The sequence below is a fragment of the Bidens hawaiensis genome, unplaced genomic scaffold (genome assembly GCF_021521415.1).
Source record: "Bidens hawaiensis isolate Kalapana, Puna unplaced genomic scaffold, B.hawaiensis_p1.1 tig00012287_1, whole genome shotgun sequence".
Lineage (NCBI taxonomy): Eukaryota > Viridiplantae > Streptophyta > Magnoliopsida > Asterales > Asteraceae > Bidens > Bidens hawaiensis.
Window position 1 is genome coordinate 55,096 of NW_027492001.1, and position 22,814 is coordinate 77,909.

The 22,814-nt window shown below is 33.4% G+C and overlaps 1 protein-coding gene and 1 pseudogene across 2 annotated transcripts; one reads left to right on the plus strand and one right to left on the minus strand.

Moving 5' to 3' along the window:
• The first annotated feature begins 227 nt into the window (after positions 1-227).
• LOC143540643 (RING-H2 finger protein ATL46 pseudogene) lies at positions 228-1,307 on the plus strand (annotated as a pseudogene).
• An 8,183-nt stretch (positions 1,308-9,490) lies between these two features.
• On the minus strand, positions 9,491-21,802 carry LOC143540675 (AP-1 complex subunit gamma-2-like). Of its 2 annotated transcripts, none has more exons than XM_077033669.1 (18): positions 21,638-21,802; positions 18,540-18,842; positions 17,983-18,124; positions 16,554-16,727; positions 15,775-15,954; positions 15,517-15,671; positions 15,108-15,198; positions 14,831-14,994; positions 14,593-14,647; positions 14,378-14,500; positions 13,984-14,079; positions 13,770-13,897; positions 13,194-13,298; positions 12,341-12,600; positions 11,193-11,426; positions 10,922-11,097; positions 10,688-10,792; positions 9,491-9,842 (listed from the first exon to the last, which is right to left on the minus strand). In XM_077033669.1, exons 1-18 carry the CDS (start codon positions 21,667-21,669, stop codon positions 9,747-9,749), a joined length of 2,619 nt encoding a protein of 872 aa, XP_076889784.1. In that variant the 5' UTR covers positions 21,670-21,802; the 3' UTR covers positions 9,491-9,746. The 2 variants fall into 2 exon arrangements, with proteins under 2 accessions (XP_076889784.1, XP_076889785.1); XM_077033670.1 differs by lacking the exon at positions 21,638-21,802 and adding an exon at positions 19,768-19,790.
• Between the last annotated feature and the right edge of the window lie 1,012 nt (positions 21,803-22,814).

Genomic DNA, 22,814 nt, shown 5'->3' on the forward strand with positions numbered 1-22,814 from the left:
TTAATTTCATGAGGTGGGTTTGGATCAAAATCTGATTTTTATTACATTTTGTTAGCAAGATTCAAGTGGGTGTCTTGTAAACTCAACTTCTAGCTGTTTTTCTTGATTGTTTAATAATTTCATGATCTGGGTTTGGATCAAAGATTAAAATAATCAACTAAAAAAGTTAAAAAAACCCCTTTTTTAATTTTTTTTTATTTTTTTTTAATTTAAAGTCTGCTCTTTTTGAAAGCATATACCAATTTTCATGGTTCTTGAAGCTGTCTAAATCTGCTAAAATGCGCCTGCTTTCATCTTATCCTTCACCCCCTCCTGTTAATGTTAACCCTCCTCCAATATCAAAAACTAATTCCACTTTGCTTTTTGCAAGAAACATTGTCATAGTGATAGCTTTCATGTTTTTCATATGTGGCTTGCTTCATTTACTTATAAGGTATTTAATAAAAAAGAAAAAGTTGTTATCTTTATCTTCAAGATTTCAAGAAAATGGTAATATTAATATTAATATTGATGATGGTGTTGGTGATGGTGATCCATATCAAAGACAGTTACAACAGCTTTTTACTCTGCATGATTCTGGTTTAGACCAATCTTTCATTGATGCACTGCCAGTGTTTTCTTACAAGGAGTTAATGGGATTAAAGGAGCCTTTTGACTGTGCAGTTTGCTTATGTGAGTTTACACAAAAGGATAGTTTAAGGCTACTGCCTTTATGCAGCCATGCTTTCCATATGCATTGCATTGACACTTGGCTGTTGTCAAATTCCACATGTCCTTTATGCAGAGGAACACTTTTTACACCTGGTTTTAATGTTGAGAATCCAGTTTTTGAGTTTGGTTGTGAAAGGGAAGAGGAAGAAGGTGAGGATACCAGTCAAGGGTATTTTGGGAATTTTGGAAAAAATGAGGGTAGTATTTGTAATGAAAAGAGGGTGTTGTCAGTGAGACTTGGGAAGTTTAGAGCAACAAATGGTGGTGGTAAAAGGGATGAAAAAGAAGTTGGAGAGACAAGTAATAGTAATTTTGATGCAAGAAGGTGTTATTCAATGGGAAGTTATGAATATGTGGTGAGAAATCTTGATTTGAGAGTGGAAGTTGTGCCAAATAGAGGTGATAGTAGTAGGGGTAGTTTTGGTATTAAAGAAAAAGGGAATGGTTCACTTGATGATGGGAAAAAGATTAGTAGTAGAAGCAAAGGTGAGAGCTTTTCAGTTTCCAAGATTTGGCTTTGGTCAAAGAAAGATCAAAATCATCAAAAAGGTCAAATTCATTGTAGTACACATAATAGGTAACTCATATGTTGATGTTAGTATATGTTACTATGTTACTTTACCTTTGATAAATTTGATAAATGAAAGTAATAGTCATGGTTGACCATTTACAATAGTTAATAGTTCTTGGTTCATGTTTTCTTTAGTTGAGCGTAGGGGTGCAAACGAGCCGAGCAGTTCGAGATCGGCTGGTGAAAAAGCTCTATATAGGCGAGCTTAAATGAGTCCGGGCCTAAAAGCAAGCCCGTTTAATAAACGAGCCCGAGCCCGAGCTTCACTTATCGAGCTCAAGCTGGCTCGCGAGCCTAAACGATCTTGTCATTTGTATAATTTTTATAATATATATGCATATATATTTACATGTATATAATAGTTAATAAATTAACAAAATAACTAAATAATATATATTATGTTATATATTAAATTTTAATTGAAAAAAAATAAAATTAATTAAAAATATCCAAAAAATAATTAATAAATAGTAAACGAGCTGAGCTCGAGCTTTGTGTAAGCTAAACGAGTCGAGCTTGAGCTAGTTAAGTTGGGGCTCAGCTCGGCAAGGCTCATTTGCACCCCTAGTTGAGTGGAGATTTATCATTTATGTGAATGATTCTTCTTTTCTTTTCATGATTCACTTTGTTAAAGATTGCAACATGTACTCGTAACCTTTACCTTTTATTTAGTGTTTTGGGCCTTTTTAATATGGTTGGTATATGTTTAAGACCTTTCACTTTAGATGTCTTATTGTATATGTTTTGAGTTTCGTCGATTTGTTTTCATTATGAATGTTTGTGTCTTCGTCTAAACGTGGAGTAGATGTGTTTACCTGATAATTACTTTTTTGCACCAGGAGTTTAAAACAAGCAACTTCAAACTTTTTACTAGACTTTAAAGACATTTCATGTCTTTTAGAATTAGATCATTAAGTAAAATGCTTACTATTAATATGAAAAGATCTTTCAAAACATTGTATGATTTTAAGTTAGTGAGTACTTGCTCAACTTGGCTTATAGAAAAACTTTCAAGATTGAAAGAGAGCGACCGGGTTGAAAACGCTACTATAAAACAGGGGTATAACTAATGGACGAGTTGGTCAGAAATCCGTCGATGATAGCCTTATTCTACAGATTACCTCCCCCCCCCCCCCCCCACCGCTTTGTAGTAGTGAAATCCTATAATGAAAGTGGAGAAAGACACTTAAAACTTAAATGGAAAAAAAAAATGGATAGATAATTGTTTTTGTTGATAAGTTTATATTGTATCCGCATAATAAGTATCTATCTGAAATCTTATTTTAACTGTATCGTAGTATGTGTTCTTTTATTAAAGCATAACTTCAAATTAAGAGTCTCCAAGCTCGACTTATGTAATTTTATTAGTAGATTTTTATTCGATCTGTTTCGCGTATGCCTGCAAAAGTCTCTCTCTCTCTTAACTATTCTATTGATTTTGAACTAATTCATGTCTTGGAAATAACATGAGTGTTTATATATATATATATATATATATATATATATATATGTAATTTTAAGAAAGAAATTAACTATTCTATTGATTTTGAACTAATTCATGTCTTGGAAATAACATGAGTGTTTATATATATATATATATATATATAATTTTAAGAAAGAAACTAACTATACTATTGATTTTGAACCAAACCAATCTTATTCATGTCTTGGAAATAACATGATTATATGTTCCAAGGCTAATTGTTGGTACATGTTATTTTGTTTTTATAATTCAATATTATTTTGTTTGTGAGTGTGTAACTATGATGTGGGATCCATGAAAAGTGGGGAGTGAGGGGTATATGATTAGAGGTATTGATGATTTAACACAAGGGTTGACAAACAACAATTCATGCCTCCATGACTTGTGGGACATATAATAATATTATGACATCAACTAATTTCTTTAGCCACTAGCTTCTATTTTGGCCCTTATGTGAAATGACCCTACACATCTTATATTTTGAGACCACAAACTTTATTAATAACAACATTGGTAATGAGGAGGTGTGTTGTGTGTGGCTTCAAAAGGCTAAAAAAGTACTATAGTTTTTAGAAAATCTTTAAATTGTTGAAAATTTTGATTTTTTAATAAAAAATCTGTCAAACACTTGTTATAGGAGTAGTAGGGGCACCCTTCGGGTTTTCCATCGATTTTATCCCCCAACATTTTTGAAAGTGTCCTTAGCAAATCCACAAAGTACATCTCCAAAAGAAATTGATTCCATGAATCCTAATATAAAAAAAAATGAATGGGTGAATGTGGTTGTGTGATTCGTTGGAACATATTAAATTAGTTTGGTATAGATGAAACACCACGCCCTGCTTGTGGTGCGCGCATATAATGTATATATGTGCGAACTCTCGGGTGGGCAAAAGAGAAATTGCACTAATTTTGACGTTATTTTAATAATCCTGTGAAAATAACGTTAAAAAGTGGCGGAAGGTTAATCAGGCATCATGTGATGGCGTTGATAGCCGAAAGACAAGGGTACATGCACCAATCGACCGGTGTGCCGATGGTTGAGTGTTATGTACCTTATGTCCAAGGCTTGATGCAAAACTACTATCGAGTCGGGGGTCTCACCAGAAGCAGCCTCTCTATTCCTACGGGGTAGAGATAAGGCTGTCTACATCTTACCCTCCTCAGACCCTACCATAGCTTTATTATTAGTGGGATATACTGAGTATAATGATGATGGTATAGTTGAAACACCGTCTTTACCAATTTAACAAACTGTTGAATACTTTGATATATAAAAAAGTGAACTATCTTTATTTGATTAGATTAATATGAATCAAGTACTTTAAGTAGTTCTTCATTGCCACTAGTACCTTAATTGAGACCCACCTTTTGGTATGTTGTCTGCATTTTAATATATATATATATATATATATATATATAGGGGAAGGTTATCATACAAATTAAATATTTGTACTAAACGTGCGAACTAAAACAAAGTGGAGGCGGTGGCATTTTTGTAAATAAGTGAAAATCATGTTTGTAGTGTAATTACCCGATAACTCAATAAACACGTAGTATACAATACATAGTTTACAAATGGTGTAATAAAATTACTCTATTTGTAAACTATGTGGTGTAGTTAAATTACACTGCTTGTTTCAACTAGAGTAGTTGTTTTGTTAGTAGAGTAATTATTGTATTTATTTCTTCTTTCTCAAATAGCATGTTTCAAAATCATGTTGGTTCAAATATTAGCCAGTAACTACAAAGTTGATTGGCAAATCGAATGTTGTATTGTTTCAATCTATTTTAAAAAACTTTAAATCAGCGAATTTGTAAAAATTGGTGGTTCAAATATTACCCAGTAACTACAAAAATTTGATTAATATTGCTGATGACATCATTATTAAATTGAGGTGAAAGCTATCTCATTTGTAAACCTGGATAAACAAATCAAAAGTAATACAGATTCAACAATAGCAACAAGGGTAGGAATTGTTCCTTTTAAACAAAATAGAGGTTGAATGCACGGTTACAAATCACTCTACTTATATAGGTTTATTACTCTATTTGTAATACAAATTACTCTAATTAAAATTGAAAATAACACTACTTTAAATTGAAAATTACACTATTTGAAATTGAAAATTACTCTAAAATTTAAAAATACTCTACTTGAAATTGAAAATTACACTACATGAAATTGCATATTCAAAATATTTACGTATCATCTCTTCAACCATCAAAATCAATTAATTCCTAATTCTAATACATTTGAGTTTGTACAAATCTTGTTCATTTGATTTCACGCACTCTTAATTCCTGTTTACTCATCTTTATATGTTATTTCAATTGATTAATTTGGTTGATTTCACCTGAAACCCTTAAAAAAGTGATGCTCTGTTTTTTGAAGATTGAATTCTATTTTAGTATTGAATCATATAACTCAATCGATTTCATCAAATAACGAGCTGTGGGTGGATGATACGATGAAGACATGAACAATTAGGGAAGGAGAGGTTGATTTGTAAAGGAATTACAGAATAGATGTGGTCGCTAGTATTGTAGGTGAATGATGAAAGATTTATTTAATTACAAAATTGCCACTGTTCAATTCTTTAATTTGTACGTTTAGTACGGTTTTTTTATTTGTATTTGATCCATCTCCTATATATAAATATATATAATTTAGTTTGCATAAGTGTGGTATATAAAAAGATTTAAATAAAAACTAGTGTACAATTGTTGAAAAATTGATTTAAAAAAATTAAAAATGTTACTGCTTGTTATAAGAGTACTAGGGGGGCATCCTTCGGGTTTTCCATCGATTTTATCTCCAGCAACTTCAAAAGTGTCCCTAGCAAATCAGCAAAGTACATCTCCAAAAGAAGTCGGTTTCATGAACCATAATATCCAAAGGATGAATGAATGATTATGCGTGACCTTTACCAATTTGACAAACTTTTGGGTACTTTAGTAAAAATAATGGACTGAAGTATCCTCATTTGCCGCTAGTACCTTAGAGCATTCTCATCCCACCCTCTATCCCTAAACCAAAAATTATACTAAAACTCACTACATTTCATCTCTCTATTTCAATTAAATACTTTTTATACCTTTTATCATTATCTTTTCTCTTTCCTTCACTCACAACCACTCTCAAAATATATTAAAAAATTATAGGGAATGAACAGTAACTTTTCAAATATACAAAAAAATCACTATTTTTTCTAAAATATAAAAACTCTTCACTCACAGCACCCTGAATTACTCTCTAAATTATAAAAACACCCCTCACATTAAATGAGGGGTTGGATAAGAATGCTCTTAATATTTCATTTAGTTATAACTTATAGGATTTTCAACATCGGCATGACATGTTTCAATATTAATACAAATCAAATTTAAGACTCTTTATAAAATAAAATTTTAACTAGCATTCGTTCTCTTTACATATGGGTGCATATACTATATAAAAAGATTTAAATACAAACAAGTTTGTTTCGTTTTAATCTTTTAGTATTAAGGGTCTTTAGAAGTTCGGGTCTAAAGTTCAAGCTCAAATCGAAGCTACTAGATCAAAGGCCTTTGGTCATAAACTCGGCCTTAAAGAGCTGTTGATCATGATTTAAAGGGATGCTCCAATTTAGCCACCAATACGTAGTCGAGTTCTTTGTTCTAGATATGTTTGTTTTAAGGATGAAGGACTTCGGATTTACCCATGTTTAATATTCAACGAAACACGATTTGTTTAAAAAAAACATGTTTGTTTATTGGAAATAACTCGATTGAATTATCTAAACAAATCACTCAATAAGAGCTTCGTCTATTTGAACCACTGTTGTAAAAATCGCTAGTCGAGCGGTAGGGTGGAGACTAGCGATTAGTCGGGATTAATAAAGATTAATCGGGATTAATCGGATTGGACTTTAATGTATAATTTTCAGTTTTATATATAAACACATGCATTTTTGTATGTAATTTTCAGTTTTATACATACACAAACTCATTTTGGTAGGAAATTGGTTGGAATCTCGTCAGAAACCACTTATATTTGTCAGAATCTCACCGGAAACCGCCGATTTTGACCAGGACCTCATTGGAAAAGGCCGATTAATTTTGATTTTGGCCTGATTAGACCATTGGTCGATTAGCCCAAAATTAATCAGTGAAGTGAGGACTAACGATTAATCAGAATTTAATCGACGTCTCGAGATTTTAGCAACACTGAATTCTGAACCTTTAGGATTACCGGGATTCTAACTTTTAATATATCCAAATCATAGTTAATCATTCATTTATGTTCGAACTTTGAATACTATGTTTCAACAATACATGTGAAAGATGTTGGGGGCACCAATTGTTGATTAATAATAAAAAGAACTTTTTTAGTCAACAAAAGTCTTGATCCTTCTCCCCAAAAGAATCAACTTGTTACATAATCCATAGACATATATATAGTTAGAAAGCAACCTTATTATATAAAATTAATAAAAGATCATGTCATTCTCACGCACTCTCATCTTCACAAAAATGTTCACAAAAAAATGCAATATTATATCACTTTAATAGTATATTAATAATGTTATAATATAATATAAACAAGTATGGCTATCTGTGCGTTACGACAGAAAGAGTTAAATGCAGTGACGGATCTAAGATTTTCTTTCCTATGAGTTCATCTTTTTTTCGGCTGTCAAACTTTTCGCACAACCAAAAGTTAATTTTTTTTGGGCCGATTAGGTCGGGTCGGGTCGGGTCGGGTCAAAGAACAAAATAAAATACGATATAATGTAAGAAAAGTACGGGTTCACTCCAGATTTTTATATAAGCTTTCTATCAAAAATTCGAAACTCAGTGGGTTCCCGTGAACCCATAATTCAGTACGGATCCGCCCCTGGTTAAATGCATTTCATGTTCGAAAGCTACCCCAGTGCTAAGGCGAGAATTCGATCAGTATCGGTTCAATTCGTTATGGTAAAAGTTTTATGCCAAAAGTTTAATTACCAAAATTGAAGGGTCAAAAAGTAAATATATAAGTTAGAAGAATAAAAGTTTCATTATCAAAGTTGAAGGGCCAAAACATACATATGTGAAACTTTTGTGGTAAAAGTTTAATTAACTAAAATTTTTAATTAAAGTAGAGGAGCCAAAAAGTATATTTGTTAAACTTGTGTGACAAAATGTTAATAAACTAAAGGTGGTTAATTAAAGTAGAGGGGCAAAGGTATATTCATTATACTTGTGTGACAAAAGTTTGATTAACTAGACTTGGCATGCTGCCTAAAAGAATGCAGGAGAAGAAGAAGTTGCATAAAGTGATAAAACTATAAACTTCATCACTCAAAGGTTTGGGGCAAAAGTTCAAGAAACGAAACTTCATCACTCAAAAGTTTGGGGCAAAAGTTCAAGAAACGAAACTTCATCACTCGAAAGTTTGGGGGCAAAAGTGTAAGAAACAAAACTTCATCACTCAAAAGTTTTAAACAAAAGTTTACGAAAGTTCATCACTTGCCTTTTAATATATAATAATTTACTATTTTATCAAGTAAATCCAAAAAAGTGATTAAATTATGTTAACAATAGAACTTTTATCTTTATACTTGTTTTTTTGCTTCAGATTATTCATTAGAGTTTTGCCAAGACACATTTAATACTGTTTTAATATTATAATAAATATAGTGATTAGCTTTCAACAAAACTGCCACTATAATGTAATCATAATATTGAATCCTTGGATTTATAAAGTAAGTGGATGATATAGAAAAAATGTCACTCAATAATTACTAAAACATTCAAAAAGATTTACAAACAGAAAAAGCAACAATGATGTCAAATTGTTTGATAGTTATGCTTTGTTCCATCAAGTTGAGAGTTCAAAGAGTCAAGAAGTTATTATTTATGATATGTCCATTCTAGCGGGTCGGTTTCGCCTTTTGGAAGAGCTAAAGAAAGCATTATCGGGCAAAAAATAAACTTTGTAGAAACATTGCATACACATTTTATGTTTTGCGAATGTATATATAATATATTACCTTTTTATTATTTGTTATAACAAGCTTTACTTTTGTTATCATTTGACACAATTGATATGCCATAACATTAGAAAAGTGGAAAATCCGTAAAATGTTCATTTAACCCCACAAACGTCCATCGAAATCCAAAATCCTATAAATGTCCATTTAAACATGGCCGGACCGTTCTGTTTGCACATGGCAACGACGTATTTCCGACCAATTACAAGGCGTCACGTGAAAATTATTTTAAATTTGGTAAAGTTTGATCAGATAACATTAAAATTTGCAGGACTCAAAAAAATTTGGCCGATCACATTTTGCCCGTGACTCAAAAAATATCGTCGGTCCTCACAAAAATTAACTCAGAACCCCCAAATAATTTGGTCATATCACATTAAAATTGGTCTAGACTTGCAAAATATATAGTCGGGTTTTTAAAAACTAGTCAGATCGACCAAATATTTTCCACATGGTGACGTATGATTGGTCAGTAATACCACCGCCTGACATGAACAAACAAGTCGCCTCCGATGATATTTAGGTGGACAATTCTGAGATTTTTTAATCCGGTGGGCGAAATATACATTTTGGGGGGTTCTCTCTCAGAAAAATCATAGCCACGTCATGTTGGTCTAGCAGGTCAAGTGCATCACATACATAGGTAAAACAATAATTTATTTCCAGAAAAATAAAATATACACCAAAAATTTATAAAGCTATAATTTATGCCGATAAAATAAAGTTTATCCATGAATAATAATAATAATAATAATAATAATCACTTTCTGTCTATGCCTATGGTGGCAAAATCTGATTCTCACAAACTTGCATACAAGAATATATTTGTTCATAATATACAATTAAAAAAAACACTTTCCAAACACGGCTATAGTCTAACTCCAGATATATGAAAGAAAATATAAAAATTAAACAACAATTGAACCAAAAATTGCACAAAATGCTACCCGCTCACGCGCAGTCTTCACAAGTCACGCGGGAAATTACTGATCTGGCCTTCCTCCAACATATCTTTGTTATTCAACTTGTAGCTTATCCGAATGCGCATGACAAGTGATTTCTGGCGAAAACATAACATAAAATCATGTAAAATGGAGAATAAAAATGGAATCATGAACGTATTGTACACAACCTCGTGATCCATTAAGAATGATTCTAGATTAGTTTTAGAAAAATGTGATGTTTGTGAGCTACTCACCGGCTAGCTAAAACATCGAATTGAGATAAGCTTGAATGAGCTTGAACCCGAGCCGAATTAAAGCTCAATAAATAAATGAGTTTGAGCCCAGGCTTTAAACATGGAGCTTGACTAGGCTCGTGAGCTTAATTGATTAAACAAGTCTTTTATTTATATAATAATATAAATATAATTTTCTAATATAATAGATATATAATTACATAATAAATGTTATTATATATTAAGATGATAAAAATAACTAAATAGTTTTATGTTATATATAAATTAAATTATAGATATATAAGAATAATTATATGCGTATATAACTAACTAATTTGAAAATAATAAGCGATCCAAGTCAAGCCAAGACCAGGCTAGCTTGAACTCGGCTCATTTATACCCCGAGAAAAATGAATAGTGTTATCATATGGTCAGTTACTGCACCTTTATCTGACATGGGTCGATTTGAGTTATGTTTCAAACCAATAGGTCAATTAAAAAAACGTTGCATAGAGATTATATTATTATTAATATCACAATTTAGTAACCATATTTTAGACATTAATTATTTAAAATAACAAAAAGAAAGGACAAACGTTTGGGTGACCTTTTTTTCAACACATTATAAAGTACATTTGACCATTCAATATAGAACAAGAGTATCATATAATATTTATTGAATAAATTCGGATGATAAAATGCATTTAGTAAGAAAAGGAAGTGAATACCTTGCCATGTTGATTGTTGGTAACTCGTAACTTTTGCGTTATTGACCCGTTACCACTTCCAGGAAGCGTATTACTGCTAGCAGGCTCTAAATGCAACTGAAGGAACTGTAAAATGAGAATACGGAAGCTTTTAAAACAATTTCTTTCTTACTTTGCAAAAAACTAATAATATATGGAAACTCAGCTAAAATTTAAATAATAAGATTTAAACTAATATGTAGCTTTTCTCCTTACCTTCGGCACGGCGGCCTGGAAGATGAAATCTGTATAGATGTCAGAGGACTTGTTTGTAAATTTTGCCTCAATTTCAGTTATTTGTGGGCTTCCAGGTTGCTTAGAGAAATTGAAAACCAGGCTCAACGAACCGCTCTCAAATGCAGTTATCGGTGGATAAGCAGGACCATTGTCTTCTGTTCACGAAATCAACGGTTAAAAATTATCAAAATTACTTAACTCGACTTGAGTTAAACATTAACCAAACAAAAGATATCACAATACTTACTACTAGGCACTGTAGGGTTAGGACCAAACCCATCCAACAGATCGATAATAGATGATGCAGGTAAGCTTTGTGCTGGTGACGAAAGACTATCTAAAGCATTAACCGAAGTCTTGTTATTATTATCGTGACTGAGCGATAATATATCAGTTGTAGATGACCCATTTTGAGCCGGAGATGGCCCGGTTGACAATAAATCCAGCAGAACATCGGTCCCACTTTTCTGTGGCTGAGTTGTACCTGAAATGATACAAGTAAACATAAAGAAGCAAAAGTTAAGTTATTATATAATTCTAACCAATAAAAACAATATCCAAGTTTGGTTAAATATGGTCAAAGAACATATTGTTACCACGGTTAATACATAAATGACAAAACCTCATAATCCTTTCTATTCAAAAACTTAGATTATTGACGACATAACAGAATGTTTGTATCATCTTTTACGACCTACTTATTTACTAAATATCTTTTGACAGAAACTGTTTTTGTGCACTCAACCCGGCCCAAGCCATACCAATCAGTAACATAAATTATTCTGTTTTGACATGAAGACGTTCTATTCAAAAAATTAGATTACTATTGAAATAATATAATGTTTGGAATAATATTCAACACCTACGATTCACAAAAAAATATATATCTTTTGAACAAAAACTGTTTCATGTCAACTGGGGGGTAAACAAGCCACTCGATATTGGTTCGCCAAAATGCTCGAATCGAACCGAGCTTAAACAAGCTTGAGCCTAAAATTAAGCGTGTTTAACAAATGAGCCTGAGCTTAACTTATCGAGCTAGAGTAGGCTCGCGAGCCTAAACAAGCCTACTATTTATTTAAATAATATCAATTATCATATATAAAATTATGATAAAAATAACTAAACAATTTTATATAATAAATAACAAATGAGTGGAGCCCGAACCAGGCTCGAACTTGAAAAACTACTCACGATCCGAACTCAAGCTCGGCCTCGTATGTTAAATGAATGGACTCTTTTACACCCCTAATGTCAACCCAACCCATCCCATTTCCACCAGAGACCATTTTGACCTGAACCTGATTTGATGTGTCACCAACCCATCCACTTTATCAAATTAGTATACAATATTTTCAGCAGAAAACCGAAAGTAGTTTCAGAAGTACTGAATATAACCTGACTGAGATGCAGATGATAAAATATCTCCACCAAGTAGGTCCTGAAGAAAATTAGGAGCCGAAGAGTTTTGTGGTGCGGGTTCATCAGCACCTAAATCAAGCAAGTCTAATAAAGGGGTATCCACAGTTTTGGGAACACCGTTGGGAATCTGAAGTGGGTTTCCCTGTGAGGTGGATGTGTCAGCTGGTAGAGAACCAGCCCTCCTTCCACTGTAAGTGGCTTCATCAAGAACTGGCATCCTCTCAACCAGTGCAGACCTTTAAATTCATTAAAATCGTAAATACATTAGTTAAAAATGTCTTTTTAACATTATGCATTAACTGGCACGCCAGCACTAGTCAGAAAGAAATAAAAAATGATCAACATTACGGTAAGGATTGCCATAAATGTATTCTAAAACTTCTGGGATTTATCTAACTTTTTGAAAGTTTATTTGGCTTTTTTCTGGTAAAGTAATTACTGTACTTATCTAAGTAACCGAGCCAAAAAGTTACTATATAATGCCAAAAAAACCCATTAAAGTTTCAGAATATTTGAAATATAACGCACCCTTCTTCTAAGTTAGCTACTTTCCATCCAAATCAGACAAATGCCAGATTAGTCAAAGTTACAAACATACCAACAGAAAAACTAAAACATGGTCAACAACTCAAAGTTACTGAAATCCATTTTTCGAAAGTTTGGAAAATTATTAATTTATTATCAAGAAATTCGGAATTTCAAACGGTTTTCTCTGGGCAAACAAAAAGTTGGATTACCTTTCGATGCAACTGGCCTACTAAAAATGACCAAAAGTGTATAAAGCAGATGCTAAAAAAGCAATAATGACTAGAAGAAGATGAATCCATACCTTAGATTTTGATGTTTTTCAATTATGGAATCAAACTCGATTGACCTCTGCTGCAGTTCAAGCAGAAGGCTTCTTTTAGATTGATTGACGATCTCTTTTATTCTCCTAAAAATAACAAACTATGACATCAGCAATCAACATATATTACAACAATGGAAGTATGGAACAAGTGGTTTAGCATGCAAAACAGAAGTGACAGCTGGCAAGATGGTCAGGTGGTCAAAACAGGTAAAACAGGTCTTTCTTTATGGGTCAAAACGAGCCAAGTCGGTTTGGGTTTGACCCACAAAGAGCTGAAGAGCTTTATGCTCGTTTCTTATCGATAATTAACGCATTAACCATGTCACAAAAACAATATCATTGTAATTCAAAACTTTGCACAAATCGATTTTGAAGATTGTATGCATTAAGAATAGACTTTTAAGTATTTGAAATAACACAACCCAAATTGACCCATTCATATGTAAATATCTCAAACACCACTAATAAAAACTAGAGTTACAATAAACCTACAATTCTAGGCCCAGCCCGTGAGTAACAGAAACCTATGTTCTAGAAAATCAAAATTAAACTTACTGTGAACAAGAAGGAAAGCGTGAAGACAATTTTAGTAAAGCAGTTAAGCACATTGCCCTGGTGGTAAGATCGGATGTATGGCGTTTAATAGCAGCCTCTATAACATCCACTACATCATTCTCTGTTACCTGTGCAAACATATGAAGATAAAAATAATATAGTGGAGATTAACTCAAATTATTAAATAGATTAACCAATGAATATGCAAACTCACAGTTATAGGTTCCTCCAAATCAAGCATTCCTATATTGTTTACCAGCAAGTCACCATATTCTCCAATGCACCATACTGCAACCCTAACAACTGCTTCCTGTTTCGAAAGCAGGCAATAATACACATTAATACCCTTGTCACATGGTAATAAAAAAACATATTAAATAATTGCTCAACATAAAAAGTAATAACTGGATTATAAAAAAAACATTTTTAAAACAATCTCATTGAGACCTGTATATTTAGTTCAGCTTTGAATACAGCATCGAAGTACGGTTAATAAATACAACTAGTATTACTTTATAAATAAAATAAAACTATCTAGTTCACATTATTTGTTTTTAACTTGTATATAAATAGAATAAACAAGCTCATTGAGAGGGAGTTCATGGTACCTGGTCACCTGATGTTTGGATGGCTCTGTAGAGTGACCTAACTGTATATCCATGAAGATTAGTTGCATTGGTTATCACAACAATTAGACCATGCCATACTTCATCCTTTACATAATTTCCAGCCTGTTAAGCATTAACACAAAAGTTTAGTATTTCAAAATCAAGTAGGAACAAAGAAAATTATCATTTGGGAAACCTGCTACAAAAATGCATACCTCACAAAGAACCTTAAGCATCTGATCAATGTACCAAATTTTCTCTGGCGAAAGCCTACAAAAACAGAACAATTTTTAGCAAGTATAGGATAACTTTAAAATTTTTAAAAACTGATATGGCCTGTAGTCATTTTTTAAGCGTGTGACAAATCATGGATATAGTGATGTCAAAAAAAAAAAACTTTGCAATTATAAAACCAACAGAATTGCAGGTTACTAAATGAAATCCTTCACTTACTTTTCTACAATGGAGCAAATTTTGGCAGTAAGATCTCCCTTGAAATCCTGATCACTTACTTCCAGATAATCAATTAATTCCTTTGTCAAAGGTTTTACGTTGGTCTCGTTGACCAGAAGATACACAAGTTCAAGAGCTCTTTTACGAATTGAAGCATCTGAATCCTGAATTGAAAACAAACACTTCTAAGAATTGACGGAAGTAACTAAAAGATTTATTTTTAAGTGTCCAAGAGCTCTTTGCATATGTACTTTTTATTTATAGATAACAAGATTACCTTAACGCATTCTAATATTGTTGCGCGATGTCTTTGCACAGCTTGACCATCTACTGATATTGCTTTCATCAGCATGTTTAATGCAACATATCTGTCATGTAACACTCAAAAGTTCACAACACTGAATCAATAATCAGCAATAAGGAATTCCCTACAAGCCTATAACTTATGTAAATCATTTATTAAAACAAGACTTGATTTTGATATTACAGCTTTAAAATGTCCACAGTTCTTCATGTTTGCATGCGACTCAAACAAAAAAAAGGTAAACTTTGTACATTAAACACATGTAATCAAAAGAGTATATGAATCATAAATGACATGGTACTATATTTCATCCATAAAGACTAAATAGAAAGGTTAAAAAAAACTTCATTTGAAATTTAGTACAACGGAGGAGACATTTCACCTGATATTGTTGTCGCGGTTTGACAAAAACCGCCCAAGGATATTGATTGCAAGAACACGCAAGCCACCACTATCTTCAATACTCATAATAGTTTCTACACATTCATAAAGAATGGCATTTCCTGCATTCTTGTTTGACTCTGTCTTTGTTGCCACCTAGACAGTGAGTTCAAGCAACAGAATTCTTGTAAGAAATTGCTCGCTATTATTAAATATCATGATAACTTACTAAGATGTCACATAAAAGATGGAAGCTAACCTGTGCAAGAATATCATTCATGAGATCACTAGCGTCAGCATCTCCATGACCCAGAATACGTAAAATACGCAATAATCTTATTTGCAAAAAGGGGTCGGCGATTCCAGAAATGTCATATTCGGGAGCATATGGACTGTTCACTGCATCCTTCAAAACTTTAACCAATCCTTCTGTGCATTTCTACATATAAGAAGAATTCAATGGAACTTTAAATGACATTAAAACTGCACAGCAATTCATTCTCATCCAAAATTTACATGTTTTTAACATTCAAAGATTAATACAAAATAAAAGGAGGAAAAAGTGATTTTATGAGCCTGACTACAATTAAAGTTTTTCTTAATCAACTATAAGAGCACTCCGATAAAAGAAACTTTTACTTAAAAAATGTCCCTCTGGTTGGTCTTCTTACATCTCTAGAATTCTTAGAATACTTACTATCAAATTACCTATGCTTCTAGATGAATTTTCAGTTAATGAACTTGCTAGTATTTTTTTTGCTGATTGACTTTCTTGCTCCAAGATAGCCTCCTCATATACTATCATACTAATATAATATCTTAACAATCTATATATCATGGTTTTTCTGCCATGTTTTTACAAAATGCCAGCTTGATGTCAATATTGTGTCATTGCAGGTAGACTCATTTAGTAAGCCAAAGGATTCAAACATGTCTTTCATTTCATTAACAATGTTCCTACTCTAATATCAGACTTGCAGTTGAAGAACTTTTCATCATGTATTTAGTCAAACTATTAAACAGAAAAGGTCAATATACCTTCCTGAAATATTCAAGGGCCTCTTCACTAACTGTGCACAACTCCGCACAAAGCTGGATGGCAGTTAAAAGAACCCCATGATGTTTTTCTTTGAGTAAGGAAGCAACAGGATTTACAAAATTCTCTGCAAGATCTGGAACTTTCTTTATAATCCTTATAGAGCATAATGCTGCCTGTACATTGTAAGAACATAGGTAAGTACCTTTTTAAATTTATGTTTTTTTAGAAAACTGGCATCACATCATATATTTTGAAACGAACATGAAGAGATCCAGTTGCAACACTCGAGTCCAAGCATTCTAGATTTCTAGGTACACAGATTGTAAATGAAAACAAGAAGGTACGCAGACTGTAAATGAGAACAATAAGGTATGCAGACTGTAAATGTAAACAAGAAAACAAAGTGTGGCCATACATACGATTTATCCAAACAAGTAGATGTGGCAAGAGAGTCGGGCTGGTTAACGGGTCAAACCTGTTGTTGTTGAAACAGGCCAACTTAAAGCATGGGTGGAAACAGGGTGGTCAGGTTTCATTGACCCACACACACTTTTTATCCAATTTCTTTTTATGATTAGTGTGTTACTAGTGATCACGAAGCAATACTAGCACAATAATAATCTAGATCTGTAAATAAAAATGTATTAACACAACAACCATCTTATGTGTTTTAGCTAATATCTTTGTTTGACCTGTTTGGGGTAAGAGTAATACAAACCGATCCTACCATAAGTAAATGAGTCAGTATTGCCACATCTACAAACAAGACAGGAATATATAAATCCAAGTCAATGACGATCACAGGCATTTCAAGATGAAGGGTATGCTCATTATCGAATATAATCATATCTGATGCACGCAATACACAAAAAGGACATAAGATTCACAGCTGAACAATAGTAGCCATATTTTGCAGCAGATAGTATGTGACAAACTAGCAAAGCACAATGTGGCAAGAGTAAACAAACTAGAAATTATATATATGATTTTCATCCGGGGTAAAATAATATCATTCAACATATTTCTTATGATCAAGTTTTTCCATCTTTTTATTTCCTACAAAAGGTGAGCTCCACAGCAATGTTAGTAACTTGCAATGTGAAGTATGCCTTAATTGATATGTTCTAGCATACAGTCGTACACGTCGTTACAAAGGCAGCCACATAGAACAGTGCTATTGAGCTTACAAAAAAATATTGAAATGAATTAAGAAGGGATACTCCCGCTCAGCAAGATAATCTTTTGTTATTAACCCTCAGTCTAAAATAAGTTAAAACGGCAAGTGCATACTGCTGAAACATACAAATATAGCAGTATATTGCAAGCGCGAATACATGAAACTCATGAACAACTTTCATGTAGAATCATATTTAGAGCCATTAGACACACTTGGTTGTGCAGTCAAGAGTGATATTTTCATTAACTTACTTTCTTCCGAACATTTGGATCTCGAAATTGCAGTAGCCTCTCGACTTCAGGTGCAAGATCACGAGCCATTTCAGCAGAAGATATATTTCCCAATGCACAAAGAGCCAGTCCCACAATATACTGGTTGGTATGGTTAAGATCTCTGCAAAATGACAACAGAGGCTTTATTTTATCACTAGAAACACTTTCTAGAATATAAAGTGCCAAGCCTAGAACGCAATAATTTATGTTGCCAGAATATAATAACATGTCAAACACGTTCGGGTTTAATAGTTTGTTTATAGTAAGGACTCAAAGGGGTCAGCTCGGAGTGGGTTCCCCTGTAAAACATTTTTCGCCACATTTTTAAATAATTAATGTGCTCAATATGATTACAAAAACTATGTTACTACAAAATAAAGCAGTTAAAGAGGTTGTAGGCACTAGTACACTTTGAACGACTCTCAACCCGTTTTCCTTTTAGCTATTTTTTATTTGGCCCATCAGGACCATCACGCATACCCATTCATATGTAAATCTAACTGCCATTTCTAATAAGTGGAAAGGTAGGTGCATACTGCTTTAATGAATTGGTAACTAGCATCAGAACTTCTTGTCTTTCATCAAGAAGCAACATAAGTCCAAGATATCCTATTCTCTTCTCTGGAAAACCAGGGGCTGCAATTAACTTGAGGCATTCCATTTGTCCAAAATGTGTGGGATATCCTAACATGTGAATAAACATGAGCTTTGCCAAATTACGGTGTCTATAATCATTGTCGTTATCACTAACTGCTGCACGAATAGAAGCACACTCTTTTCTAACAACAGCACGCTCCTCTGCTGCAGTTTTACAGGCACGTATTGCCCGAATCATGTCCCTGCAAATATAATAAACTGATTTAATCATCATTATCATGTAAACTAAGAATTGCCATGTAAATGAGACTATTACTTGCAATATCATTCAATATATGTGAGCCAAGTAAGGAAAAACTACAGAAATGGGTTTAATAACAGGGTGAAATGGGAATGGGCATATATTTATACACACGACCCTTTTAAGTAGTGCGTATGGAGGATTCCACTTTTATGGGAATCAACCCCATTCGCTCATATCCATACCCTCAAACCAATCAAACCCCAGCACTATCAAAGTCATACCTCAAGGCCTCAAACAAAATACCCCTTTTGTCAGGGTAAGTCTCATCATGATACCTTATTCTAGACAGGAGAAACAAACATACTAACAGGTGAAACAAAAACTAAGCAAAAGCAAATACAGACAGGGAACAAGTATAAAAAATGTGTAACCTTTCTGGTACAAACACTAACATGCAAAAAAGACATGGTGATGAAACTCAAAAAAAATTGTCGGTTATGACTCATGAATTCATTAACGAGATTAACATAATTATGTTTCTTATTCATTTTCACATCTTTCTAAATTGGCTGTCTCGTAGTTGCACCATTTTACAACAATGAGCCAGTTATAATGATAAACATAAGGATCTTCACAAGTAAGCAAGAGTTCACACACAACTAGAAGTCTAGAATAGACCCATGAAAACAACGCCATAACCATAAGAATTCCACTAGTTTTGCTTCCCACAGACCTCTTGATTAACTTTCCAGATTAAATCAGTCAAAATTCAGTGTTTGGACGACCTAGAAAGTAGTTGTAAAACCACAACTATCATGCCTTTCACGACACGAATAGATCCCATTCTTTGGCATCCAAATATCATCTCGTACAGTCCTCGACTGAACGGCATGAGGTTCATATCTCAGCAAGATCCTACTTACTTTGCAAAGAAGAATTAGCTATGGCCATAAGGGTGTCAAATTTCCTATATATCTACATGTTGCTACTATCTCAGTATCCTATGATTCATAATCCGCCATGGGAGTGATGTGAATCTAGGTTTGTCATCCACCATGCTACTCCGATCACTCGATCAGTAAGCATCACACGCTAGCATTCAATTTCCAAAAAAATTGAGATCAGAATCATCATCCTAATCAGATTAAATTGGACCAAACATGAACAGCTCACCCAAGACACGTCTTGGACAAAAAAGGATTCATTATGTTATTAAAGTTCTGGCATATTCATAATTCACAACTCAAACATTCTTATAGTTCATAGTTCGATATAGTGTTGAACTCACTCAACTCATGTAAAACCAGGCTATTAAACCTAATTCAATTGAATACACAGATTAAACCTGATCATATGCTACGATCAGTAATTCAGTGTGCATCACAAACTAGCATTCAATTTCAACAACAATCGAGATCACACGCATCATCCTAATTAGGTCAAACTGAACTCATGTATCAGATTCTTATAGTTCATTATAGTGCTGAACTCGTGTATCAGACCTAATTCAATCAAACACGCAGACGAAACCTAATCATATACTCCAATCAGTAATTCAGTACACACCGCACACTATCATTCAATTTCAACAACAATCAATATCATAATCATCATCCTGATTAGATCAAAATGAATCAAACATGAACAGCTCACCTTAGACATTCTTATAGTTCATCAACATAGCATTAACTCATCACTCATGTATCAAATCACTTCATTCGCATGGCAATCCAATTCAATACGCAGATTAAACCCAATCCTATACTCCGATCACTCGATCGGTATGCATCGCACACTAGCATTCAGTTTCAACAAATATCGAGATCACAGTCATCCTAATTAGGTCGAATTGCATCAATCATGAACAACTCACCTAATAAGCAACTTAAGCATTGTTATAGCGTTGAACACAATCAATACATATTTCAGACCAGTTCATTCGCACAATATTTCAATTAAATAAGCAGATTGAGTAATTGAACCCAAACCTAAACTCCGATCGGTGTACATCACACTCTAGCATTCAATTTCAATATAACTCGAGATCACAGTCATCCTAATCAGGTCAAATTGAACTCGTGTATCAGACCTAATTCAATTCGATATGCAGATTAAACTCTGTATACACCACAATAATCAACCTAATTAGGTCAAATTGAATTGAATCAAAAAACAACACCAGCTCAGCTCACCTCAGCTGCGTCTTATAGTTCATTATACTGCTGAACTCGTGTATCAGACATAATTCAATCAAACACGCAGACTAAACCTAATCATATACTCCGATCAGTAGTTCAGTACACATCACACACTATCATTCAATCTCAACAACAATCAATCTCACAATCATATAATCCAAATTAGGTCAAATTGAATCAAACAACAACAGCTCACCTCAGCCGCGTCTCAGACGAACACAGATTCATGATTCGAAAGCCTAATTAGGTCAAATTGAACAATTGAGATCACAGTCATCCTAATTAGGTCAAACTGAACTCATGTATCAGATTCTTATAGTTCATTATACTGCTGCACTCGTGTATCAGACCTAATTCAATCAAACACGCAGACTAAACCTAATCATATACTCCGATCAGTAATTCAGTACACATCACACACTAGCATAATTTCAACAAAATTCAATCTCACAATCATCCTAATTAGGTCAAACTGAACTCATGTATCAGACCTAATTCAATTCAATATGCAGATTAAACTAACTATATACACCACAATAATCAATCTAATTAGCTCAAATTGAATTGAATCAAACAACAACAATAAACAGCTCACCTCAGCCGCGTCTCGGACGAAAACGGATTCATGATTTGAATAAAAACCTAAATAGAGCTCAGGTCGATCAGATCCGGAATACAGCAGAGCGAGTGGAAGTTAATATTATTATTATTATTATTATAGAAGCTATAAATCCGATCGAGATCTGTGGAGATCAAGTAGAGTAATAATCTGTGTGTACTGGATTAAGATCTCGTTGTTGTGAATATGAAGATGAAGATGAATGGAGAATCTAGAATAATTGTAGATGTAGAACCATAATAATAATAATAATTCTGGTTTTGGATTTTGAAGAAAAGAAGGGAAGTGAGAAAGTGTTGTTTGTGTGTGGTTTGAACATTTTTACAAAACGAGGTACTCAGTTGCAAAGTCGAGTCAGGTTGTTTCGAGCTCGAGCTTGAAATTAAACGAGGCAGCTTAGTTAGGTTCAGGCTCGATTTTGAAGTTAAACGAGCCAACGAGCCGAGCCATGACCCGAGCTGAGCTGAGGTTGATTTTGTCTCGATTACAAAAATGATCTAACTCAACTCATGTTGTTTTAAATCAAGTTTTTTAGCTAGTTTTATTCGAGCTTTTATCGAGCGAGTCACGAGCCCGGGCCTCGAGCCGCAAGCTTTTTGAACAGCCCGCTGATCTTAGGTCGATTTTGGCTCGATTATAAAAGTGATCTAACTCAACTCATGTTGTTTTAAATAAAGTTTTTTTTAGTTGGTTTTATTCGAACTTTTACCGAGCGAATCACGAGACAAAGCTTTGAGTCGCGAGCTTTTTGAACAACCCTAATTGCAACCATAATTTTCAATTATTAGTAATATGAATATAAATTTAATATTTATGTAAATTATTTAGTACGTAATTTATCATTTCATTGAACAAATATGCGCATTGCGGCGGTTCAAATTTGATATGTGAAGGAACCCAACTGCAACCCTGCTTTAAACCGGCGCGTTGTGGTGGGAACGTGACAGGAACTTTGCCGGTATCGGTTAGGTTAGGTTTGTTAGAAGGCTGAAAGTTTTGTGCATATAAACACGAGATAACCTTATAATCTACTCGTTGTGATTAAATGACTTATAAATTACTCGTGGACGTTAATTATGAGACATGAAACTTATTTAGTCGTGGGCCTCGTGGCGAATAAATGATTAATGAACGTGCTTATTACGGTTAGTTT